Source organism: Punctularia strigosozonata, assembly GCF_000264995.1.
Source record: "Punctularia strigosozonata HHB-11173 SS5 unplaced genomic scaffold PUNSTscaffold_3, whole genome shotgun sequence".
NCBI classification, from domain to species: domain Eukaryota; kingdom Fungi; phylum Basidiomycota; class Agaricomycetes; order Corticiales; family Punctulariaceae; genus Punctularia; species Punctularia strigosozonata.
In genome coordinates this window covers 407233-432647 of record NW_006767435.1, presented here as the reverse complement: position 1 = coordinate 432647, position 25415 = coordinate 407233, and the positions used below count along the sequence as shown (strand labels likewise).

Here is a 25415-nt window from a genome sequence, read left to right as displayed (position 1 = left end):
TGCGATTTATAGACACGAATACAGACATACAGACACAAATGGTCTACTGGACTTGAATTTCACTGTGCGCTTGCCAGGCGACAGTCGACGGATGCCAGCCCGCGCGCTTAACACCGCCACTGCCTTCCTCCGTCAGCGACCTCTTGCCCGTCCCCTCCGCTCGACGTCAGGGTGTTCATCCTCACAATCCCTGTGTTCATTGGGAAAGAGCGGGTCTCATGCATTTGTACAACTTGACCCTTCAACCACCGACTGCAGTCACTCAAGCGATTGTAGGCAACTTTTCTGGCGCAAGGCAACAGGAAATAATCGTCTCCCATGGGACGCGGTTAGAGCTCCTGCGGCCAGACCCACAAACGGGGAAGGTCGCGACCGTGATTGCTACGGATGTGTTTGGCTCGATCCGGTCGTTGGCGGCGTTTCGGTTGACGGGCGGCACGAAGGGTAAGCGACGCGTATGTGTCAGTTCTTTAGCATACTTACCGTGTTTTCTGCCGTCGTTCAGACTACGCCATTGTAGGCTCCGACTCCGGACGCATTGTGATTCTGGATTATGACCCAAAAACGTCGAGTTTCGTGAAACTTCATCAGGAGACGTATGGGAAGTCCGGCGCGCGACGTATCGTTCCTGGACAGTATCTCGCTACCGACCCCAAGGGACGCGCGGTGATGATAGGGGCAATGGAGAAAGCCAAGCTTGTATATATTCTCAACCGCGACGCGGCAGCGAACCTTACAATCTCCTCACCTCTCGAAGCGCACAAAAACGCGGCCATCATCCATCACATTGTTGGGCTTGACGTAGGGTATGAGAACCCCATGTTTGCGGCGTTGGAGGTGGACTACACGGAGTCAGACCAGGATCCTTCTGGGGAGGCGTTCAACAATGCAGAGAAGGTGCGTTTATGCGAGTTCAACTTGCTCAGCTCGCGCTCACTCTCCCTACGCGCCAGATGCTCACCTATTATGAACTGGATCTGGGTCTCAATCATGTCGTACGCAAGTCCAGTGAGCCAGTCGATCCTCGAGCCAACCTCCTGGTGCAAGTGCCAGGTGGCCAAACTGGCGATCGGTTTGACGGACCATCCGGAGTCCTCATTTGCTGCGAGGACCACATCATCTACAGGCATCCAAGTGGCTCACAACATCGGGTCCCTATCCCACGTAGACGTCATCCGCTTGATGACCCGGAGCGGGGAGTCATCATCACATTTGCACTCATGCACAAGATTAAGGCATGTGCATGTTCTCTTTGTAGCTGGGAAGAACACATAACTCACGAACTTGACAGGGCGACTTCTTCTTCCTGTTACAAAGTGAGGAAGGCGATTTGTTCAAGGTCACGATCGATTACAATGGTGACGAGGATGTGAACGCGCTGAAGATCAAGTACTTCGACACCGTCCCCGTTGCGACGGGCCTATGCATTCTAAAATCTGGTTTCCTCTTTGTCGCGTCCGAATTTGGCGATCAGTGAGTGACGGACTTGATAAAAGTTTTTGCTGAGGCTGACTGTGTCACAGCCACCTGTATCAGTTCCAAAAGCTCGGAGATGACGACGACGAGCCCGAGTTCAGCTCCGCGGATTACCCACAACGCGGTATGGCCTACCCTAGCCAGGCTCTTCCACGGGCGTGGTTCCGCCCAAGGCCTCTCGATAACCTTGCATTGTTGGATACTGTCGAGTCGCTCAGTCCTATCATTGACGCACGCGTTATGAATCTCCTCCCGAACTCGGATACCCCGCAGATCTTCGCGGCTTGCGGCCGAGGAGCAAGGAGTACTTTCCGAACCCTGAGGCACGGCCTGGAAGTCGAGGAGACTGTCAGCTCGGACCTTCCTGGTATCCCGAACGCTGTCTGGACGACAAAACTGAAAGAAGATGGCAAGTCGGTTTGCATCGCTGCGCTGTTCTTTTGCTGACGTGGCTACAGACGCGCACGACTCGTACATCATCCTCTCGTTCGTCAATGGCACTCTTGTCCTCTCGATTGGAGAAACGATAGAGGAAGTACAAGATACCGGCTTTCTCTCTTCAGCTCCCACCATCGCTGTACAGCAAATCGGCGCCGATGCGCTCCTTCAAGTACACCCGCAAGGCATCCGACATGTTCTTGCTGACCGGCGTGTTAACGAGTGGCGCGTGCCTGCGGGAAAGACGATTGTGACTGCCACGACGAACAAGAGGCAGGTCGTTGTCGCACTGAGCAGTGCCGAGCTCGTGTACTTTGAGCTGGATCTGGAGGGGCAGTTGAACGAGTACCAGGATCGCAAGGCCATGGGCAGCACGGTGCTAGCATTGAGTATCGGCGAGGTCCCGGAAGGAAGGCAAAGGACACCTTTCTTGGTATGATAGCCTCGCACTTCTCCGTCATACATGCTTGTACTGACGCCTTTCTGTACAGGCAGTTGGCTGTGAGGACCAGACAGTGCGAATCATATCATTGGATCCGGAGAGCACGTTGGAGACTATCAGTTTGCAAGCTTTGACGGCCCCGCCGACGGCGATCTGCATCGCGGACATGCTCGACGCTAGCATCAACAAGGTGCACCCGACGATGTTCGTGAACATTGGATTGCAGAACGGTGTGCTGCTCCGAACGGTGCTTGACCCCATCAACGGCCAGTTGACAGATACTCGAACACGGTACGTCGATATTCGTGCGTGCCTTGCACATTCTGACCCTGCTCCAGATTCTTGGGAACCCGGCCCGTCCGACTGATCCGAGTGAACGTTCAACGAAACCCAGCTATCCTCGCACTTTCCTCCAGGTCGTGGTTAAACTACACTCATCACAATCTGATGCACTTCACGCCGCTCATCTTCGAAAATCTTGACTTCGCCTGGAGTTTCTCCGCCGAGCTTTGTCCCGATGGGCTGATCGGCATCGCTGGCAGCGTCCTACGGTACGTCCTTCCCTCGATGTTCAATGTGTTCCTATCAACGCTATGATGAGGAAAAGGGGTCGGAGTATCCATGCCGAAAACCTTATTAATATACCAATTGTTCCTACTGAGCTCTATTTCGTGGTCGAATCGGCATGTCAGGTCTAGTTGCTGACGTCGATTCAGCATATTCCAGATCCCTAGGCTTGGGACCAAGTTGAAGCAGGATGCCATGCCTTTGACATACACGCCGCGCAAGTTCATACCTCATCCAGCAAATCGGTATTTCTACCTGATCGAAGGCGACCATCGGACATGGGGCGAAGAAGCCGTGCAAAAGAAAGTGGCCGAACTTCGACAAGCTGGAAAGCAGGTTGATGAGGAGATGCTATCGCTCCCAGCTGACACGTTTGGCCGACCGAAGGCACCTGCCGGCACCTGGGCATCATTGATCCGTATTATTGACCCTGTTGACGTACGTTATGCTTCGAAGTTTTACTCCGATAAGCACTGAACGCTCCGCCAAAGGCCAAGACAGTGGCCACGATACCAATTGACAACAATGAATGCGCATTCTCGATCGCTGTCGTTCCCTGGGCGGCACGCGGCGGAGAACTTCACCTTGTCGTTGGTACAGCGCAGGATACGTTCTTGGCGCCTCGGTCATGTACGAGCGGATTTCTCCGAACGTACGCGTTTACAAACGAAGGGGCTGGCCTAGAACTTCTTCACAAGGCAAGTTATCCTGTCACAGACGTTTGAGTCCTACGCTGACTGCTGCACAGACCGAGACAGATGACGTACCGATGGCAGTGATGGCATTCCAAGGCCGACTTGTGGCGGGTGTGGGGAAATCTCTGAGGATCTACGACATCGGCAAGAAGAAACTTCTTCGCAAGGTGGAGAACAAAGTGCGCATGCTCGATAACGACTATGACCCTAGCCTGACCTGGGCTATATCAGAGCTTTGCGACAGCCATCGTGACCCTTGCTACGCAAGGCTCGCGCATCCTCGTCGGGGACATGCAAGAGTCCATGGCTTATGCTGTTTACAAGCCACCGGAGAACAGGCTTCTCGTGTTCGCGGATGACGTCCAGCCTCGGTGGATATCCTCGTCCACTATGGTGGACTACAACACCGTCATAGCTGGCGATCGATTCGGAAACGTCTTCGTGAACCGTCTGGATGCGAAGGTATCGGAGCAGGTCGACGATGACCCCACCGGCGCGGGAATTTTGCACGAGAAGGGCTTACTGATGGGCGCCCCCCACAAAACCAAGATGCTTTGTCATTATCACGTCGGCGACATAGTAACCTCCCTCTCCAAAGTGGCGCTCGTCCCCGGTGGCAGGGAGGTTATCCTGTATACGGGACTGCACGGTACTATCGGCGTCCTCGTTCCCTTCGTGAGTAAGGAGGACGTCGATTTCATCAGCACGCTCGAGCAACATATGCGAACCGAGCTGACGCAGTTCGGGCTCGTGGGAAGGGATCATCTGAGTTGGAGGGGATACTATGTGCCGGTGAAAGCGGTTGTAGATGGCGATCTATGCGAAGCTTTCGCCACACTCCCTGCTCCTAAGCAAAGCTCTATCGCGGGCGAGCTGGACAGGACAGTTGGGGAGGTGCTGAAGAAACTTGATCAGTTGAGGGTGACTGCTAGTGGCTTCTAGTCGTGTTTTTGTCCGTGTACATTCCCTGTATTTCGTGCTCCATACTCATGGCGCCGCGTTGCTGCACAAACAAACCATCCGTGGCACGTATTTGACTGCGTTGCGACACGATGTATCGATACACTGGAGAACGATTGTGACCGTCCATCACATAAGAACGCATCCGCTCTTCCTTGACCTAAACGACCTTGACAATCGGCGCGATGTAGAGGAACGTTCGTCAACGGGCTTTAAGCGTAAAATGCGGACGAAGTTTTCGAAAAGCGTAGGAACACCCCACGCCGTCTTGGCAGAAACCTCCACAAAAGGGCACCCGAAGCTCTGGGCCATCTCTTGCCCTTCTTCTGTTGGTACCTCCCGCTGCAACGCACGCTCGCACTTGTTTCCGACGAGCATGCACGATGGCAGAGAACGTCGATGCTTCAGCATATATCCTCGGAAAATGCGCAGCTGCTCGAAGCTTGCTCGAGAGGTAATATCGTAAACAAGGATGAACGCTTGTCCGAGCCTGCGATATCATGAGAGACGCGTTTTCGACCACATGACAGGAAAACTCACTTGATCCACTGTTCGGTGATGGGCATGTACTCGCCTTGGACCCCTTGTCAGCCAAAGTCCCGGAACAATCGATCGTACTTACTTTGTCCTGCTGTGTCGACCACCTCAACGGTACATGGAACACTGTCCACAGTCGTTACCTTAATATACGTGTCCTCTATTGTAGGGTCGTATAGCTGTGTATAGGTTATCAGCTGTCAACTGCTTATATCTGGACCTCCTTACATCTGCCGAAACAAATGAGCCAAGCGCAACCGGTGAAAATCATACAACTCGCCTGAAAAATATTCGTGCACATACTATGATAACGTCGTCAGCGTCACTGCCGTGGTGTGAGGCAGGAGAGCATACCTGACAAACTATAGCCGTCTTACCAACGCCTCCGGCACCCAACAATACGATCGAACATAGTTGAACTCCTGTTTCTTGAGCGCTGCGGGAGAGGCGCTCAACCACGAATCGATGCGTATGCGAAGATGGCACAAACCTGCTGCTTGGCTCCCACGTCATCGGTGCATTCGTAAGGGTGCCGACTGCTGGCGCGTCAACTTGCTCTCGTTCATTTTCCGTACGGCTGCTTGCCGCTACTCTACGGATGCTTGCCACTGCGAAAAGCGTAAGGCTGATCACACAGCTCATCTTCATGAGACCGACCTCCTTGAACATCCACATGCACGCCGATATTTTGACTGTTAAGCATTGATGGTAGTTCATTCAATGGCGGTACTTCCTGGAGCAGGGTCAGCGTTCGTCAACCATTGTTGCGGGACATAGAAATTACGTTGAACAGCGAATATAGATCATCGTCGGTCGCGATGGCAAAGCTGACGGTCCCGCTCTAGGGTGGCTCTATCAGCTGAAAGCGAAGGGAGCACATCCGGGTGGTGCCGACCTCGAACATGTGATGGAGCAAGAAATCCAAAGGATGTTTGGCCTGCAGCGCCGTGAATGACACCGGTGACGGTGCAAGCCATGGAGATTCTGACCTTGATCGTGCTCGGATCCAGTTTGATGGCCACTTCGCTGGAAGGACTGCTTCCGTCGCTGCCCCAGTCAGCGCTGCAGTCGCCGTCGGAGCCATCGAAGAAACCGTCCCGCGGCTCCGCCGCGGCCGATATGCGTGTAGGTATCCGGAACGGAAACCGGCGAAACTTCCAGACTCGGATGAACACCGTTTGATCGAACTCGGCAGGGTCCTTGGCGGTCTCCGGTCCAGAGCGATGCTCGGCAGAGCAAAACCAACCCCAAGAGCCCGTCACCGCGACCCGAACCCCGGCGTCCACGACGTAGCCGCCGTTGAAGGATATGCCCGCGTCCGCGCTCCGTTCCGCGAACGCGGCGACGGCCCATTCCGAAGTCTTGTCGCATCCTCGCACCATGAATATGTCGCCTTCCGAGACCCGGAACCCGAGATCGTTCGCGAACTCGTACCAGCTGTCGACGTTGTCTCGTATGTATTGGCGGACGACGCGGCTGTCCCTGAGATTCTGCCGCATGGCCTTCTGCTTGAGTACGAGCACGGCTCCGAGGTCATTGCAGCATTCGAATCGAAATCCGGCCCCAAAAGGTATGAGGGACGCACTGCAGGAAAAAAAAAATCAGCACCGGTTGCTTGGCGTAAATCCACACATGCGCACTTCGATGAGTCGATATCGACTTGGACGTTCTTCACGCTCCTCGTGTGAAGGACCATAGGATCGAAGTATTTGTACGGGTCATCTCTCAGATGAGCGGGAAGGTCGAGGGGGGTGAAGTACGGCGGCACGCCGAGCCGTTGGCAAGGATCGTTCTCTGCTCGAGTCGCATTGAAAAGTTTGATGAATCGGCCGTCCTGGATGAAACCGACATCTCCAATCTGGACCTCATGTTCGGGTTCCCATGCAGACAGCCCATGCCCGAGTCGGTAGAGCTGTTGTGCGTAGACCTCGGCCGCGGCCATGGCAGCATGCACAGACGGTAACGAGAGTACAGGCCCTCATGGACATCCGCGGGATATTATATAGCTTCGTGCGGCGTTGTATAGCTTGCTACCCCAGGCCTGAGGCGCCGAAGCCTGAAGGAGATATGGCGATGGTGAGCTATTACATAAGTGCGCCGCCGCGGCAGAAGGTGCGGCGAATGCCGGTCATGCGACTACTCGTGCACTGCTCCCACTGACCAGTGACTTGCCACTGACAGTGTCACTGACAATCTCCACCCGGATGAGTCGCGTTCACCAAACCGTTGCTTAGAATGACAACCTCGAACGGGAACCCAGACGCGAAGCAGCCGGTCGCGTTAGTATACGAAGACCATCCGACGTTTACCTGCCATTGCTCCGCCGTCATCGTCAGTCCCTACCGCCGGTACTTTTCGTTGATCATCCGCGATTGAAAAGCGGTTGGGTCTCGTATCTTTGGTCTCTCTATCGCACTCCGTTCGGGCTTCTATACCGCTGCGGGGTAATCAGGCCCTTCAAGATGAGCTGATCAGCAAGGCGTTTTCCGGACGCGACGGGCGCGGCTTCCTGCTACACTCGGCCACCAACGTTAGGTTAGGGAAGAAAGAGGACAGGCAACTCCTGTATGTCTCTCGTATCAGCTGCGTCGGTTGTTGCCACGAAGACTGAAGCGCGTGTCCAGTACCGGAGTGCACACCGTGGCAGATGTGTACTGCGTAGGCTGTAACGACCGCCTCGGGTGGTACTACATGAAGGCGGCGGAGGCCTCACAGAAATACAAAGAAGGCTCGTCGTGTTGGTCCGCATGCTGTGTGCTATGGCGTGACTATAGTTTGGATTGCAGGGAAATACCTTCTGGAGCGCGAAAAGCTGATTAAGGAGAACGCGTGGAAGCTCGACAGATAGAGCGCGTGGAAGAAATTTCGATATGTACCTTTCGTACTCTACTTGTAAAATATGATGGAACGCATGCGATGCTCACAGATTCCGCGCAAGCACGGCGATGCGGTGGATTATCGTATATAACTCGAAACGCGCTAGTTGTTGCGCCTGGACGTCGAAACGATTGACGACTCAGATGAGCCTTCGTCGATGCGTCTTTCTGGCACTTCAACCTCAAAGCCTGCAATATGACCGACGAGTTCGTGGTCCCTACTCACCGTACTGCACCCGACACTATAGGCACGACAACTCCCGAGTATATTACTCACATGCTGCTTATATACCGGACTGAGTACTTATAGACACTGTCTGTGATCGCTCTGGCAGCGTGTTCTCTTCTTGCATCAGCTGCAGTATACGCGCCCTTCGCAATGACACAAAATCATGCGGGAGCTGAAAGGCCCCGTGCAACTACACTGTCCGGGCTCGCGCCAGCCCGTTCGCGAGTTGTCGGTAGGGAGGTGGGAATCGGCCGGAGCATTGTCGCGTCGTCGCGTCCTTGGATCCGTCGATTGCATGGCTGAATTTAGTCGAGCCGCCCGTTTCGACAACGTTTGGATCCTCGTGCGCCTATTCCGGCAAGTCAGGGGGCTTCCGCGGAACTGGGTCCACCCCCTATTCTCCACATTTGGATGCTTCATTGCCTACTTTGGAAGAGCTGTGCTCTCCTTGGTATCGCTCGTCCCTTCACGAGCTTCACATCCCTGCGGGAACCCAGAGGTGTACACCGTTCCGCACGTCAAGCGGATACTCTACATTTTCCATTCGCGCAATAATTCAAGATCTTCTCCCGCGTCCTGTATAAAGGGTGCGTGCGCGGTGAGTTGGAATACATAAACTGCTCTCTCTTCAACCTCCATCATGCGGCAACGATCAACTCTCATTCAAGATCCTCATATATACTGACAAGGAAAAGGAGCGCACACTACGATACAGCCCTACGTCAGACATTGTCTTCCGTGTAAAAAGTAAGTCTTCGCGACTTCTTTAGTCACTGAAGCTTATGCAGATCGAATTGAGACGCGCGATAGATTGCTCAAGGTACGTCCGAATGATCCATAAAGTACGCTCACCGACGCCTTCAGGAAACCGTGACGAGGTGCGAGTCAGTTGCCAAGAGTGCTCAGGCTGACTCTCTAGAGCAATTTGCGAGGAGTGCGGTCCTTGATGCCGTGAGCACGATGATGTCTTTGACATAACACCCTGCTGTGGTACGTCTCTGTGTATGTTTCTTCAGATGCTGATACATCCCCGCAGGTCACTGTCAGTTGTCGTTGTCGCGAAGACGAAAGTACTACGTCCGTTGTGATTCGTCTCGCTATGCTCATGATATCTCGCTGAGTCCCGTGAAGTTACTGAGTCGTTTATGCGCTTTATTCTCCATTAGGCACGTCGCATCCGGACTCCTTGGTTTGTCTCCGTCTTCCGAGCAATCTGCCTCTCACAGAAACGACGAACAAGGTGTGTGTGTGATCGGTTGCTCGGTATGGAGTCGACTCTTGCTTCCAGCGGTCTCTGTCCAAGGTGCGTGCTCGTTTACTCCAAGTGGGCTTACTGAGTGTCATGTTCAGAGAGTTATGGTTAGAGGCGCACGCTCGTTTTCTCTGCATTCGCATACTGATTCTCGTCTCCATCGATCTAGTCACAGGTGGGTGCTTTATGGTGTATCGTAAAAGGTGAGTGGTTTCATTTCTTTCTGATGCAACGGACTGCCATTTACAGAGGGGCGCGGAGCAAGATGATGTGCCATCTCCCTCTTCATAGGCTCGCTGACTGCTGTTTTCCGGATGAACGTCGCGTGTGCGTGTTTGTTCCCCCCTCTGGATTTGCTCACATAAGCTGCGATTAACATGGACAGCTACGAGCTGCGTGCCTGCTCCTTTTTTCTGGGGATCGCTGACTGGCGTTCACACAACGTTCGCTTCCAAAGGTGCGTGTTCTTCAGCTTGTGCGGACAGGCCGACTGGCTTTTATAGAGACGAAAAGCAGGTGCATTTTTCCTTGTCTCAGGGTATGGCCACTAAAAATTTCACGACAAGCCTTACATCTAGAGGCCGGTTGAGGCTGTTACCGGAAAGAAAGTAAGCCTCTGTCCATCGCCGTCTCTCCGATGTGTAGCCAGAGATCCGCAGCTGATACGGCCACGGGTTGACGTTGTCGCACTCTTTGCGTATGCAGCAAGGTGCGTCGCCTCGATCTGGGATGAACATGCTGACTGGGCACAGCGCTGCGTGTCTTCTTGCCTCGACATCAGCTGACGTTTTCAGCGCGGATGTCGCGACCGGCGGAAACCATCCCTGCTCAAACCACCACAGATTGATGGACGTGCATCTCGAGTCGCGGTACAGTCTTGCGCGGGACGGCTCGATAGTATGGAAGCCAGATGGCCTGATGATGCTCTTGCAAAGGCATCGTTACACACGCCAGCGCCGAGTCGGAAAATATCGAAACAGCGACTTCCCTAGTTAGACGCCGATCTCGATGATATTCCAAGTATTTTGCTCTTCACCGACATGCTTCACGGCACATTGTGTCTTTGCCTCCGTCGCTTGTGCCTCAGTATCTCATGTTCTTATCGACTGGTCAAGCAGTAAATCATCATTTCCCACGGCCACTCTCCTTTCATCCACGTCCACGTTCGACCAGCATCTTTTTCGCTGACTGATCCGACCTCCGCACGAAACGGCTGTAGCTCTCGAGATCTTAATTGAATCTTATACTTCCGGAGACTCTTCGATACGCCAAGGGATGAGGTATGACCAAGATGCGTCCTAAATAACCGTATACTCTCTGCTCGCGCGGTGATTGGCCAGAACGCGCGCTTCCCCCGTCCTCGAACATGCGTTCATCGACGCTGACACATCTGAGATCTAATTCTGCTCCCTGAGCGATCGCCGACCGGTACGCGCTCGCGATGTGGGACGACATCAATCCACTCGCATATCCCCTTTGAGTTAACTAGAGGACCGCACATGAGTCAGACTCGGCTTACCGATACGTACGCTTCGCCCTGGGGCAATAGCCCTCATTTCTTGCATGCATCGCTGGCTATAAGACCTGGCGGACGCTGGCGATGCTCGCCTCAAGCGCAGTTGGTTCTCGCGCGCCGCTCAGCTCCTCGCCCTCCTCCCAAGCGAGCTTCCTCTTCCTCTTCCTTTACCGCGAATTACAGCGAAAGACTCGCTTAATCCCCCTGACGTTCCATCAGACGAGCCCCGATGTCGACGTCTAACCAAGTCCCAGTGTCGACCAACGTCGAGCTCTCCCCCTCTGCGACCCTCTGCGATGGCAACTGCGACGGCACCACGCCGAAACCCAACCGGCAACTGTCCACGGCGCGGAAGTACACGCTGCTCATACTGTTCTGCGTCGCCCAGCTTATCGACGTTTTCAACAACTCGGCAGTCATATCCGCGCTCCCGACGATAGCCACGGACTTGCGCATGTCCGAGAGCGAGTCGACCTGGGTCGTTAGCGCTTTCCAGTTGACTTTTGCCAGTTTCCTGCTCGTGGTCAGTATACCATGCCGTACCTGTTCAGCATGAATAGCTTGTTCACGCGTAAACGATATATCACAGAGCGGGAGGATATCGGACGTCTTTAATCCGAGTAAGTATTCCTATTCTCAAGCCCTAGAGGATATACATTAACATACTTATCCGCAGAATCCGCGTTCATCATTGGATTCGTCGGGCTTAGCGCGCTCTGCATCGGCGCCGGCTTCTCTCACTCCAAGATTGTCTTGATCGTGCTTCGGGCACTGGCTGGGATGAGTGAGCTAATCTCACATCTGGGTTTGGCTCGCGCTCGTCTGACATGGCTTATTCTCAGTCGCGAGTCTGACGATACCAGCGGCTCTCGCGTTGTTGGTCAACGTGTTTCCCGAGCCGACCGAACAGGCGCGGGCGATCGGCATATTCGGTGGCAGCGGTGCCATCGGCGCAGGTGAGACGATTACGCTGGACGCGATTCCAATGCGACGGGAATGCTAACCGGACTTCTCTTCCAGTGCTCGGATTCATCGTTGGCGGTATTTTCGTGCAGTTCACTACATGGCCCTGGATTTTCTGGTTCCTCGCCATCGTATCGGTTGTGCTCGCAGCCGTAGCATATGTGTTAATTCCCAAGCAAGAGCCCGAGCACGGGGCCGAGAAGAAGTCTCTCCTCTCCAGCATTGCGAACCTCGATATTATCGGCGTCTCCGTCCTTACAAGTAAGAAGTTTCGTCGCCTTAAGCAACATGTCTCTCTGACCCGCTCCCGCCCCTGCCAGCTGCTCTCATCCTCCTCATTTTTGCTGTCACCTCCGGCACCTCCGCCGGATGGTCCTCCGCGCGCGTCCTCGCCCCACTCATCCTTTCCCCCTTCCTCCTCGCCGCCTTCATCTACTACGAGACCCTCATACCCGCCGCCTCCGCCGCGATCCCCCCCGCGACCTGGTCCCTCCTCAACTTCGGCGTCCTCCTCGCCGGCGCGCTCCTCCCCTACTTCTGGTGGTACACCGTCGTAACCGTCTCCACCGGGCTCTGGCAATCCGTCTACGGCTGGGACCCGATCGTGACCGCGGTGCACTTCGTGCCCATGACCGTCGTCGCCTTCCTCTGCTCCTTCGCCGGCCCGCTCGCGCGCCGCATCGACCCGAAATGGCTCATCTTCGGCGGCGAGGCGTTCCTCGGCGTCGCGACCATCCTCCTCGCGCTCGCGAGCGCCCGCGACGCGTACTGGCCCTTCGTCTTCCCCGCGCTCGTCGTCGGCTCCGCCGGCTGCATCTTCGCGTACATGAACATCAACATCGCCATCTTCCGCGTCACGGAGCCGCGCATGGCGGGCACCATCGGCGCCATCTTCAACGGCGCGCTTCAGCTCGGCTCGGCCGTCGGCATCGCGGCCGCGACCAGCGTCGAGGCCGCCGTCGAAAAGCGGAGCGCGCGAAACGGTGGGCCCGGATATCAAGGGTACGAAGGGCGCGCGGCTGCGTACTGGTTCTTGCTCGGGGTGATCGCGGTGCAGATGATCGCGGTGCTGGTATTCTACCGCAGGTTGCCTGCGGTGACCGCAGATACGGAGGTCGCTACTGGCGAGAAAGAGGGACCGGCTGAGAGAGTATAGATCGAGCCTGCAAGATAATTCATGACGGGACGTCGGAGCTGATTGCATTATTCGCATATTTGTAGCATTGCACTGGATGTATCTATAGACGCAACCACTATCCCCCTTCATAATGCATTGCATGGGTTCCTACTATGCGTACGACAATATACTGGTTGGAAGACGAGCGCGACAATGTGGGACTATTAACAATTGCGACAAGATACACTACCGTAGCCTAGCATACCGACGGCGGAAAGAGCGGAAAAGCACGAACAAAATGCTGGGGAAGCCTGAAGGTTCCGAAACTGCTAGTGTTTTAAATAGCAATACAGACATGGAACTCGTGCCAAGTCCTTGAGCAGAATCAGAAACAGCCTAGTCATATCATCACCTTCTAAGCATCGTCAATCCTCGGACATCTCCGATGAATTATCCCATCCGGCATCGACGAGGTGGGTTGGTGGCTGCGTCTCGTCGGCGCTGAACAGCGCCGTCTTGCGTAGCCAGTGCACGCTGCCAGGTTTGAGCAGGACCTCCTTGCTGGTGAGTTTCGGGAGGGGTTCGTTAAGAAGGGACTGAAGGGTGTGACGTATAGTTCGGGCGGTACTAGCAGAGCTGCTGGGTTCGTCGGTGAGATCGATGGCTGTGTCCGCGCTATCGCCGCGTCCCGCGGTCTTGGAAGCAGACGATGTCGATCGCTCGAGAAGACAAGTGGAAGGTCCAGGGATTCGACGCAGGAGCAGAACCTACGAAATCGTGTCTCAGCGAAGGAGCGGCAGAGCAAGACGAGCGGAACTTACGTCGCGAGGCAGCGTGTCGTCCGAGGCTTGATCCTCGGTCGCATCGGCCGTTTCCGCCTCGTCCCTGTCGGGCGAGTCTTTCCGCATCGAGAGACTCCACTTGCGCATCTGCATGGCAACATTGACCGGGGACGGCTTCCAGTTCAGCGAGCCCAGCCTCGACACCGTGTTCGGCGTCACCAAGTTGTACCCGATAGACGAGGGCCCCGCGCCATCCGCATCGGGCGCAGGCAGCATCTCCACATCCGGGTCCATGTCGTCCATGTCGTCGCCCTCGCCCGCCAGGGTCACCAAGTCGTCGCCGTGCACGTTTTCAGGGGTCACAGGCAGCTCTTCGTCCGAGGCGGACGAGAGCTCGGTCATTGCCGGCGGCTCCGAAGCATGCTCGACGTCGTCGTCGCCCTCCTCCGAGTAGCATAGGTCTTGATCTAGTAGCTCGTCCTGATCAGCACCGGGAATGATCGTAATCCACCTGGGGCGGCGACTGGCGAACGAGACGGGGTTGGGGGTACGATAGAGGAGGCCACCCACAATCTTGGGCCCTGAACCGAAGGAATCACCGCTCGGCGGAGCAGCGGTTTTAGACTCGGGTAGGTGATCATTTGCGGGTTGGGCGGCGGGAGCGGTGTCAGCCTCTCGAGCGGCAGCCTCTGAAGTGGCAGCCTCCAAAACATCGGCCTCTGCACGCTTTCTGGCCCGTTCCTCCCGTGCGGCGTAGTAGAGCCTGTTGAGTTCCGCCAGCTGTTCCACGGCGTCCTGTCTCCAGGCCTCTTCCGCCTCCTTCCTTTCCTGAGCCTTCGCCGCCCTGACGACCGCCGCCTTTTTCCTCCCGTGGATCCCGTTCGTTCGGATCTTCTTCCCAAACCGCCCGTTCGTCTCCCGAGGTTGCTTCTCCGGAGCTATAGGCTCGCCGTCCTCCGACTCCTGAACCTTGATCTTCCTGGGACGCCCCCTCTTCCTCGGCTGCTCGTCCACCATAGCCTTCAGCCTATCGGCCTTTCTCCGCCCGGTCTTCGTGTGCACATTCGGTTTGCTCTGCAGCGCTTCCCTCGCCTTGGTAGATACCTTCACGCGCGGCGCTTCTTCCATGGGGGGCTTCTTCGTCGCCCTTTCCTCACTCCGTGCCCGTTTGTGCTTCTTCGCCGCAGCCTCCGCAAGCTTGCGGTCCAAAGACGACAGCGTCTTGTGCGTCAACTTGCGAGACAAGCTGCCGCTCTCCACAGGCGTGCTCTCTTCTCGCGGAGTGGGAATGAAGGCCGAACCGTGCCCGTGGTTCTTGGGAGGCACGCGCATCGGCCACGCCAGCCCGTAGATCGCGAAATGACGCATACACCTGCGCATGCACCGTCAGCCACGATCGTCTCCCTACCCGATCCAAACACGGTGTTTTTACCTTGGGCATTCTCGATCGCGCTTGACCTCCTTCCCCTTCCCCTTCCCCTTCGGACTCTCCTCCATCCCCCACACGACCGTATCATCCACCGAGATGACCGGCAAAATGTTTCGACAAACGCTGCACAGCGGCAACGGCTTCCCATGCTCGTCGGTGGGCACGATAGGCTCGAGCTTCACCGGCGCCACGCTCACCGACTTGCTCTTCGACTCGGCGCGCTTCTTCGCCGCCTCGAGCGCCGCCTTCGCCGCGTTCGACGGGCGCCCACGCTTGCGCGGCGGTTCCTCCGGCTCGGACGGGGGCGCGCGCGAGCTCGAAGCGGACCGGTCGTCGCGGGCGGGCGGCTGGGGGTACTTGGGCGGGCGCCCGCGCTTGCGCGGCCGCTCTTCCTCCGCGACCTCCCGCGCCTTCGCGCCCGCGGACACGCTCCGCGGGAGCCTGCTCGAGACCGCCGACAGCGACTGCCTCGGGCGCAGCGAGCGTCGCTCGGGCTCCGCGGACTGCTGCTGCTGCTCTTCGGCCGCCACGGCGCTGCGCGTGCGCTTCCGCGTCGCGGTGGACGGACCGGCGGACGCGTCGCGCAATCGCGAGCGCGGCGGCGGGGCGGAGATCGAGTCCACGTCCGACGGGTTCGACGGCGGCGGCGTGACGAGCTGCGCTTTGACCTCCTGCGCGCGTTTCTGCGCGCGCGTGGAGATCACGGACTGGAACGCGGGCTTCTTGGGCGTCGACTCCGGCGTGAGATCGGGAAGTTCGGGTGTAAGGGAAGATTCGGCAGGCGTCGGCAGGCCCATCCTGGCGGGAGCCCCGTCTATGCTGTCCGCGTCGCTCTCCGCGTCGCTCTCGTCCGAGTCCTTCTCGTCCTCGTCCACCACGAAATATACACCTCGCCTCGTCCGCCGCTCGTTCACGTTCCCGACCTGCTCCTCGTCGTCGCTGATCGACCCCACGCTTGATATCGTCGAATCCGAATCCGAGTCCGACTCCTCCGATTCGGCGTCCGGATCCCGAGGCGCGTACCCGCCGCGACCATTCTTTTCGCAAGTTTCGCAGAGACAGTACCTGTTTCTGCGCCCGACTGTACATGCATGCCCGAATGCGATTGAGCAGGCCGTTCGTAGCGTATAGGAAGCGAATGAAGGGACGTACAGTAGCTGTCACCGTAGTGTGCCGTGATCTCGTCACCGACGTTGATAGGCTTCCGAACTCGGAAGGTGATATACCGCCCATCGCGAAAAAGCTCCGCATTGTGGTCGCAATCATGCTAGAAGAGCAGAACCGTCCGCATCAGTCTCGATTCGCGCACACACGCTCCACCACCCCCACCAACCCCCACCACCCGCTCACTCCAATGGATAGCGGGAGACACATGCCCCGCGTTTCTCTTTTTACATCATGGGAAGAGCATGGGAGAGCAAGCGAAAGGCGGCGTTTTTACTCACGTTCACAAATCGAGCGGGGCCCAAGAAAAGGTGGTTCTTCTTCATCTGCCTCGAGTGGATGACGCTGAAATCGCGGCGGATCCCGCCGTCCGTGTTCCGGCGATCGGTCCGCTTCAGCTCCCGGTCCTCCTCCTCCGTGAGGTCGGCCATGGACCCCTTGAGCTCGTTGATGACCGAGCCGACGGCCATGGGCCGCGTCGCGAGGATGCAGAGCTCCGACTTGCCGGTGTACTGCGAGTAGCGCGACGTGTGCGCGATCTCGATCGATCCCGAGGGAGAGTACAGCTCGAAGTAGCGCGACGCGTGACTGAGACAAGCCGTGCGGCGGAAAATCCGTCAGTTTCGCCGAAGGAGAGCGGCAGGGCGCGCGCGTAAGGGAGGAGGAGGGGGGGGAGGGACGTACGTGGCAAAGGCGTTGATCTGCTTCTGGTCGTAGGACTGCAGATAGTACCGGACGGGCTTGAGTCGAAGCAGTTCGTCGACGGCGCGGCGTATGGAGTTCGAGATGGAGGACCGAGACAGGACGAGCTGCGCGCGCACGAGAGAAATAAAGAAAATCAGAACACGCGTCGAAAACGTCGAGGAGGGGCTCTTGGCATTGCCGAAGTAGCACCCTCAGGGTCGGAGGCGACAGCTAACTGAACACACTCACGCGTCGCACGATCGCGAGCAGGTCGTCCGCGCTCGTCTTCGGCAGGCGGCGGCTGGGGTCCATCTTGTGCACGAGCAGCGGCACGTCGCCCGTCCCGAGCTTCTCCACGAGCAGATGGCTCAGAAAGTCGTCGTCGCGGCTGAGGTCGCGCATGTTCATCGTCGTCGTCCGTCGCCACACCACCTCGGACCGCGCGGAGGCGCGTGGCGAGCCCGACGATGCCTTCTTCCTGGACGACATGACTGGACGCGTGCCGTCGCGAGCAGCGTGGGCGATAGATATACAGCAGAGAGGCAGGGAAAGGGAGGACAGGGAGACACCGGGGGCGAAGCACCCACGGAGGAGGGGAAGACAGGAGGCCGTGGGCCACGGTGGCGGCACTTGAGCCAAGTCAGATGACGGCGCGTTCCTGTTCGAGGAAGCGAAAGATTTCGGGTACGGCGGGGCTCGAACCCGTGGCCTGTGCTCAAACGTCATCCACACCGTCCGGTAACCGAGCCCACTCCGATGCGGTCAGATCCAGCCCGTCGCTAGCGTCTCACATTCACCAAACAACTCACCGCGCACCGCATCTGCGCGAGCTTCGGAGAGGACATGGGAAAGCATGCGCATATATCGCGATACACAGTTGCTGGCATACGGGCCATCTCATACGAAAGTTTTTCATCCCCCGGCCCCATCGCTATCGCCCACCGCCACCGCCGCGCGGCCAAACAAACAGACGCAGAACCGATCGGGAACAACGGACATGTGCACCGGTTTACTGTGCGTGCTTCTGCTTGCCTGTCCGGATCTTCCTGAGGTAGAACTACGGCAATCCGAGGTCAGCACAGATCATGATGATATCAGAGGGGGCCAAAAACGGGCGACAGAAGCCCGCTGGCGATAGGGAGCCAGGATCGCGTGACGCCGCAAGCAATCGCGCGAAGGACGAGGACACACTACTCACCTCGAGCTCCTTGCCCTCAAGGATGTATCCATCGGCACGGCCGGACTGACCGGGACGGCTGGAGATGACGGCGTACAGACGACCGGCACCGAACTGGGTCTCGAGGAGGGGGTCAATCTTGGCCTCCTTCTTCTTCTCGTCCAGTTTCCGTTGAGCGTGGTTGGAGAGCTTCTTCTCCTCGGTGGTCTCGATCGTGGACTTGCCCTTGCGGCTCACTGGCTGAGCGTACTGTAGCATAGCCGATCGAATATTAATGTTGCTCACGACGAATGGGAAAAAATGCGGATGGGACGTACGTGGGCCTCGTACCACTGCCTGAAAGGCGTGGCATCGACCTGGATGATAGCGCTCTTAACGAGTGTGTTGGTCCTGACAAGCTCGTTGTTCGACGCGTTGTAGACCTGCATCAACACGACCAACCCCTCATCAGCTCCAAACGGTCCATACCCGCATATACGCGCTCGCTACGCACGACACCGATGATCCTGGTCTTCTTCGTCACATGCTCGCTGCCCCAGGCGAAGTTGCCCGACTCGAGACGGAGCGCGCGGTACTTGAGGTTCCCGCCACGGACGCGCACGGTGTGGACCCGCTTCGGGCCCAACTTGGTCGACGCCGCCTGACGACCGAGCTCGAACTTGCGCTTTTTGCGGTAGTGGGCGCGCTGGGCGCCGGTGGCGGAGCGTTTGTGCCGGGACTCGCGAGAGATACCTGTGATCGACCGCGGGCGACAAGATCAAGCAGGGACGGTGTCGCACCCACCAAAGAGGACACATAGGACGACAGGTCAGATGGGCACCCATTTTCGAGTTGAAGGCCAGGTAGGCACCCAGGAAGGTTACAAGAGTCCAGGTGGGCATCCACAAAGGGCACCCAGGGCAAGTGGACATCCACGAATAGGGCGTCCAGGACGTCCATGTGCGGAATTAGGGAGGAAGAGCAGACAAAATAAACAGAAATCGTCAGCACAATACGCCAGCAGCGGCAGAGTAAGATATTGCTAACCCATCTTGAATCTTGAGGATGGCCGTCAGCGAGTGACCCGAGTTTGATGAGGATTGGATTCGAGGCGTGGGAGCAATACGGGAGTAACTGTGCAGTCCAGTCGCAACATGTTCCCACAGTTTGCGCTTGTTTGGTATCGGTGGCTAGCTCCTTTCAACCCCTCTTAATATAAACAGTCCTATTAGGTTGTGTACAGTATGTATGCTACCGCTATTATACCCAATAAGCAATGCAGCAAGCAGTCCACGAATATATACAACTGGTCTATCAACCTACCACTCGATTTTGCCAAGTCAGCACGGACCCCGCACCGCACAAAGGCGGTCAATCGCAAATGGTACAGTGTAGTGATCGATAAACTGACCCTTCCAACCTTCATCCACAAAGTCTGCCGCCCAAAGAGCCGCGTTACTTCTTCAGCATCCGCCGTTCCCGGCGCGAATGCGCGGCGAGGGTGTCGCTCAAACTCCTCCCGTGATGCTGCGCGTCGGACGACTTCCCGCCGCTCCCCTCGACGGCAGGCGACGTTTTCTTCTTGAGCAGGTTCCTAAACCCGGACGGGGGCGACTTGGAGGGCAACCGCTCTTCCGCCGGTCGGGGCGGCTCCGCGCCAAGCGCGGGCGAAGGGGAGGAGCTGATGCCGAGCCCGAGCACACCCGGAGTCGGCACGGGGGGCTGAGCGACCGCGGGGAGCTGTACAGGCGCTGCGTCCGGTAACGGCTTCAGCCTGACCGTCGGCGACTTGGGCGAAGCGGGCGCCCTCGCGCCGTCCAGGCTCTTCCTCCCGCCCGACTGAGGTTGGCTCGCGACCGACGAAAACGACGACGCGCCGGAGGGCGCCGTCGCCCAGGCCTGCGACTGCGACGTCGACGACATGCTCCCGTTCGTGCTGAGCGACGTGCTCGTCGACGCAAGCGGAGAGGTAGGCACCCTCGACGACGCGTTCGACTCCAGGCTCCGACGAGTCGCCGGGCCGGCCCTCGCAGGAGACGGAGGGCTGATGCCCGTCGCGGGCCTGTCACGGATCTCTCGCGACCTTCTCCTCTCCGGCGAGCGAGCCGGCGGTAACGGCGTACCAGGCGGAGGCGAAGGCAGCTCCGCGACATCAGGCAGCCATTTGAGGATCATCTCCTCCAGTACACGGCTCTTGACCGGCTTGGAAAGGTAGTCGGACATGCCCTTGTCAAGGCACTTCTCCCGGTCGCCGCGTATGGCCGACGCCGTCATCGCGATCACCGGTATATGCATCGTCTGCGGCATGCTCCGTAGCCTGGTGGTGGCTTCATAGCCATCCATCTCGGGCATCTATTCACTCAGTCAGTTATGGCAGTAAAAAAGATCACAGCAGGATCGACGCCCACCTGACAATCCATGAGCACAAGGTCGTACGATTTGCGCGTGAGTTCCGTAAGGGCTTCCTGGCCGTTGTTCGCCGCCAGAGCGTTGAACCCCATCTTTTGCAACATCTGCAGCGCAATCTTCTGGTTCATCAGGTTGTCCTCCGCCACGAGGACCCACACTGAGCTCCTAGGTCTTCTCGCGACGCTGCCCACGGAAGAAAGCACATCCAACCCCGGAGAACTGCGCGGAGAACTGCGCGGAGAACCCTCGAGAAGCGTCGCGATGCTATCTCGCGGCGAGTACGGTCGCCCGCAGACCTCTTCGTGAGTCTGAGGCATTCCAGCAGGTGGAGGCTTCGTCCGCTTGAAGGGTATCGAGAACCAAGCGGTGGAGCCAACGCCTTCCTCCGATTCGAGGCCAATGCGCCCGCCCATGAGCTCGACGAGATTTTTGCTGATGGTCAAGCCGAGTCCAGTGCCCCCTGCAAGATTGTAAGTCACTGACATGTGCTTGGCCGCCGATTCCAGCTGTGCGTACCAAATCGACGAGCAGTGGACGTGTCGCCTTGTGAAAACGGGCGAAACAGCCGACCGAGGTGTGCCGCAGGAATACCACAGCCAGTATCCGTGACGACCACCTTCACTTGCACCACCTCTTCGCTCACGTTCTCTTCCAACGCAGCGAGGCCGATGGAACCTTCAGAGGTAAACTAGTGACGACCGAATACTCAGTCAAACTCATCGCGCAGCGGTAGCTAACCATCCTCACCTTTATCGCGTTGGTGAGTAAGTTAGTGATCACCTGCCGCACCCGGCCGGCGTCGCCCATCACCCATTCAGCGTGTTCCAGTTTCACGTCCTCGCCGAAGGTCAGACCCTGCGGTACCATGTCAGAAGCCGGCCTTTCGTCCGGTAAGCGGACGCTGACAACACACCTTCTTCCGCGTCGCGAAGCCAAGCATCTTCACGGTGTCCTCGATGACCATATCCAAGCGGAATGGCGCGTTCTCAATGTCCAACTTGCCGATTTCCACCTCTGCCACACAAAGCATGAGATGTTGCTAGGCGAAACCTCTGCGACGACGTACTAGAGAAGTCCAAGATGTCGTTGATGACCTGTAGCAGCGCGTCCGCAGATCGTTGGATGTTCTCCGCGTATTCGCGCTGCTCCTGCGTGAGCGGAGTGCTGCACAGGAGCTCCGACATGCCGATAACGCCTGCTATGGGAGTTCTGTAAGGCCAAGGTTAGGCAGGCCATACCATATCGCGCATGTCCCTAAGCAAAACGATGCACTAACCTGATCTCGTGGCTCATGTTCGCCAAAAACTCGCTCTTGAGCCGACTAGCCTCTACGCACCGACGTGAGCCACCCATCCGAAGGAAAATGGTCACGCAAACGGTCTCTCACCTTTCGCCGCCGTCTCCGCGCTCAACGCCCTCATCTTCTCCCTCGCGCTCTCCTCCATCATCTTCTCCGCCTCCTTCTGCGCCGTAATATCCATACTCGCGCCGACAACGCCCGTGATCTCCTCCTCCTCCTCCGTCAGCTCCGAGTACCCCGACGGAAACAGCATCGAGCGCTCGCGCATGGGCGTATACGACGTCCTGAACCAGCGCCCGTCCATCTCCATCTCCTTCACCACCGTCTCGCCCCCCAGCGCGCGCGCGATGTACTCCTTCGTCTCCGGCTTCCACACGTCGTAGATGCTCTTCCCGACCAGCGTCGGGCTGTGCGTGCGACCGGGCTTCGCCCGTGCGCGCGGGCCGCCGTCGAGGTGCGCGGGCTGCTGCGTCGGCGACTGCTCCGCGCTGTCCGCGGGACTGGTCTGCACCAGCTTGAGCCTCTTCGCGCCGTCGCCTTCGGCGACCGTGATAACGCCGTTCTGTCGTCATCGATTCAGCACCTGTCATTACGGTCTGCCAAACACGAGCGAAGGTATACCTTGTCCACGGCCCAGAGAGTGATCGCGGCGTGAGTGATCACGGACGATAAGTGGGCTTGCGATCTTCGTGCGCCGTACAAAGCTTCAACGGTATCCTGACGCAGGAAAATCAGCGTCCTCTTCCCACGCAGAAACGGATGTGGATTCACATTGATATCCGTACAGCTTCCGAACCACTAGAACGCACGGTTAGATACCCCAAGGCATTGCCAACGATTCGTAGATAGGCCTCACCTTCACGATCTCACCTACAGATAAAAAGCCGAGCAAGAACATCGTCAGTACGAACTTCCTACCTTGCAACAGCCATCCGAAAGCACGCACCACTGCCGTCGCGCAAAGGCCGGGCGGTTCCCAGCATCCAGCGCCAGACGCCGTCTCGACGCCTGCACCGATACTGCACATTGTACGGCTCGCCCGTTCGCAACGAATGAGACCATACCCTAAAGCGTGTCCCCCTTCAATCAGCCGTGCGCTCGGAACCCCAGGATGAACGGCAGAAACACCAACTTGTTAGCTTCCGCCATATCCTCCGGATGGAACATTGACCGCCAGCCGACGCCCATGCTGCTCTCGACCGACGCGCCCGTAAACTTCCACCACGTCTGGTTGAACCAGTCGTGGAACCCGTCGGGTCGCGCGGTCCACATGATCCTACACCAAAAAAATCGGCCGAATACATCAGCCAAAAAACCGGTTCAAACGCCCGCCCAGAACAAAAACACGCGCCACTCACTGCGGTATCGACTCGCACACGAGCTGAAAATACTGCTCGCCCTTGGCCGCGATCTCGCGCCCGACCGCGCGCTCGAAGTCCGTCACGTCCAGGAACCGCGCAAGGCCGCCCATGAGCGTCCCGTGGGCGTCGCGCAGCGGCGTCGCCGCGATGCGGAGGATCCGGCGCGCGCCCGTCGCGACAACCTCGCAGTCGAGCAGGTGCTCCTCCACGACCTCGCCGCGCGCGGCGCGGTACGCGGGCCAGTCCTGGAACGGGAGCGCCCTGCCGAAGGTGAGCTCAACCATGCGCAGCCCGCGCGCGAGCAGCTCCGACGTAGCGGCGTGATCGTTGCCGCACAGGCCGTAGCGCTGCAAGTATGAGCGGCAGGCGGCGTTGGCGTATTTGAGCTCGTGTTCGAAGCCGACGGCGAGGAGCATGACGTCCATGCTGTCCAAGAGGCAGGTCGTAATATGGGAGGGTGTCGACGGAGAGATGGGGAGCGGTGTTTGGTTATTAGAGGGAGAATGTGTATATTGGGAAGAGGTGGGAGATGTCGTCGGCGGGGTATCTGCAGAGGTGGGCGAAGAGGATGGGTCGGCAGGCTGCCGGACGGTATACGTCGGGACGAAGCCGACGCTGTAGTACGCTTCGTGGATTGGTTGTCGCTTGAGAGGTAAGCTGTCGCTCGACGACGGCGCGCTGAAGGTGCCCTCCGCCGGCTGCCACCCGGATATGTGGACGACGGCCTCGAGCGAGCCCGCACCATTGCAGCTGAAGGTGAGGTGCGTCTTGACGGGGCCGCTGCGCGCGTCGCCACTGCTGCCAGCCGCTGCGGCGTTGAGCGCGAGATGAAACGCGCTGAGGGAGGAAGGGTTCACGAAGGAGTCAAGGCAGGCTCCTTCGCAAGCGGCTTGCGAGGCGTGGAGGAGCTACAGGGAAGGCGGTTTGAGGCGTTGACATCGAACGGTCAACGGGCAGATTCGTACCTTCTCCGCCTCGCGGTTAACCAAGCACACCTTCCTATCGGCATCTAAAATAACTGCAGCCCCAGTCAACACCTCGCACCTTGCATCAAGACGCCTGCCACAGCTCCACACACCTGACGGGAAAGGAGAGTAATAGAGGGCTCTGAGCGATTGTTCGTGGTCGATCATGCTCCGCGTTGACGAAAGCGTTCGTGTATGGTCTTTCGGCGGGGTCTTATGGGCATTTAGAATGAGTGCATAGGGATGAGAGAGGTGCACCAGCACTGCTATTGGACAAGGTACATGGGGGCGGGGGACACGGCGCGAGTCAAACAGGAATTTACCTCGATTGGGCGGTGATGAGGTCATAGTTCCCATGCACGTTGGGGCGGAGCGCCTGTCGTTCGGGAACTCGTGCTCGCTGGCCAATGCCGTTGATCGCACTGCACTGCCAGCGCCGAGAGATGCGGGGAGCCCGAATGGCGTTTCCATCTTTCGGAACATGAAGGCGGTCGAGAAGCGGTCGAGCGAGAAGTCCTCGTCGGCAACTGAGGACGCACCGGTGACGCAATGGGTCTCGCACGCAACATATGCTTACCCGGCCGTTCGGGATTCAACGTAGTGATATACACTTGACACACACAACGATGGGCATCAATGGTGTCCAGCACGAGTAGCGGTGCTAAACATCAAACGCATGGCTGGGATGATCACAACCAGGTGTTCGTTTCCCCGTTCAACGCCAACGTGTACTCCGCCCCCGCCCTGACCTTCAGCTCGCCGTGTCCAGCCGCCTCGAACTTGCTATCCCACCACCCGGCCCTCTTCTTCACCTCTTCGTCGGCCAGCGGCGGGAAGCCCATGACACCGTCGTCACCGGCTGCAGACCACGACTTGAGCAGGTTACCCGCACGCGGCGGACGGAACCAGTTCAAGCTGCGGATATAGCACGCGAAAAGGGCCCATTAGTTTCAACAGACACCGAGGAGGTAAGCAGGGGGGAAGGCCACGCACAAATCGAAACTCGTGTCCTGAAAGTCGTTCCTGGGGCAACAGTACAGCTGTGTGGTCACCTCGTCCCACCGCCCTTTCAGCCCCCGCGGCGGACCGACCGTCAT

General features: G+C 57.8%; 8 protein-coding genes across 8 annotated transcripts; 3 read left to right on the top strand and 5 right to left on the bottom strand.

The window, feature by feature from the left end:
• Positions 1-129: 129 nt before the first annotated feature.
• PUNSTDRAFT_118747 (uncharacterized protein) lies at positions 130-4681 on the top strand. Its single transcript, XM_007380725.1, has 12 exons — positions 130-444; positions 506-897; positions 954-1235; positions 1292-1473; positions 1524-1885; positions 1935-2347; positions 2406-2647; positions 2695-2907; positions 3073-3361; positions 3415-3621; positions 3672-3797; positions 3850-4681. Exons 1-12 carry the CDS (start codon positions 219-221, stop codon positions 4558-4560), a joined length of 3645 nt encoding a protein of 1214 aa, XP_007380787.1. The 5' UTR covers positions 130-218; the 3' UTR covers positions 4561-4681.
• A 26-nt stretch (positions 4682-4707) lies between these two features.
• On the bottom strand, positions 4708-5628 carry PUNSTDRAFT_61820 (ras-domain-containing protein; the record flags this gene model as incomplete). The annotated part of the gene is made up of 4 exons (XM_007380724.1): positions 4708-5068; positions 5119-5152; positions 5201-5312; positions 5470-5628. The coding sequence occupies 4 exons, from the start codon at positions 5626-5628 to the stop codon at positions 4708-4710; spliced, it is 666 nt and encodes a 221-aa protein (XP_007380786.1).
• Positions 5629-5707: 79 nt separating this feature from the next.
• Positions 5708-7057, bottom strand: PUNSTDRAFT_131428 (uncharacterized protein; the record flags this gene model as incomplete). The annotated part of the gene is made up of 5 exons (XM_007380723.1): positions 5708-5848; positions 5900-5956; positions 6011-6052; positions 6105-6699; positions 6756-7057. 5 exons carry the CDS (start codon positions 7055-7057, stop codon positions 5708-5710), a joined length of 1137 nt encoding a protein of 378 aa, XP_007380785.1.
• A 492-nt stretch (positions 7058-7549) lies between these two features.
• Positions 7550-7851, top strand: PUNSTDRAFT_29805 (yippee-like protein; the record flags this gene model as incomplete). The annotated part of the gene is made up of 2 exons (XM_007380722.1): positions 7550-7680; positions 7740-7851. Coding segments are annotated over 2 exons (243 nt in total), but the record flags the coding sequence as incomplete, so codon positions are not given.
• Positions 7852-10971: 3120 nt separating this feature from the next.
• Positions 10972-13107, top strand: PUNSTDRAFT_131427 (MFS general substrate transporter; the record flags this gene model as incomplete). The annotated part of the gene is made up of 7 exons (XM_007380721.1): positions 10972-10997; positions 11208-11511; positions 11578-11608; positions 11665-11772; positions 11831-11944; positions 12009-12212; positions 12272-13107. 7 exons carry the CDS (start codon positions 10972-10974, stop codon positions 13105-13107), a joined length of 1623 nt encoding a protein of 540 aa, XP_007380783.1.
• A 3194-nt stretch (positions 13108-16301) lies between these two features.
• On the bottom strand, positions 16302-17439 carry PUNSTDRAFT_29950 (SET domain-containing protein; the record flags this gene model as incomplete). Its single annotated transcript, XM_007380720.1, has 5 exons — positions 16302-16360; positions 16432-16546; positions 16725-17031; positions 17128-17252; positions 17377-17439. Coding segments are annotated over 5 exons (669 nt in total), but the record flags the coding sequence as incomplete, so codon positions are not given.
• Positions 17440-17884: 445 nt separating this feature from the next.
• On the bottom strand, positions 17885-19382 carry PUNSTDRAFT_82823 (ribosomal protein S8e). The gene is made up of 5 exons (XM_007380719.1): positions 19331-19382; positions 18798-19036; positions 18622-18726; positions 18326-18553; positions 17885-18184 (listed from the first exon to the last, which is right to left on the bottom strand). Exons 1-5 carry the CDS (start codon positions 19332-19334, stop codon positions 18137-18139), a joined length of 624 nt encoding a protein of 207 aa, XP_007380781.1. The 5' UTR covers positions 19335-19382; the 3' UTR covers positions 17885-18136.
• An 89-nt stretch (positions 19383-19471) lies between these two features.
• Positions 19472-23818, bottom strand: PUNSTDRAFT_82821 (uncharacterized protein). The gene is made up of 14 exons (XM_007380718.1): positions 23351-23818; positions 23125-23268; positions 22939-23057; positions 22849-22862; positions 22764-22790; positions 22614-22709; positions 22080-22554; positions 21969-22020; positions 21759-21901; positions 21606-21706; positions 21440-21547; positions 21209-21380; positions 20692-21152; positions 19472-20635 (listed from the first exon to the last, which is right to left on the bottom strand). Exons 1-14 carry the CDS (start codon positions 23776-23778, stop codon positions 19739-19741), a joined length of 3237 nt encoding a protein of 1078 aa, XP_007380780.1. The 5' UTR covers positions 23779-23818; the 3' UTR covers positions 19472-19738.
• Between the last annotated feature and the right edge of the window lie 1597 nt (positions 23819-25415).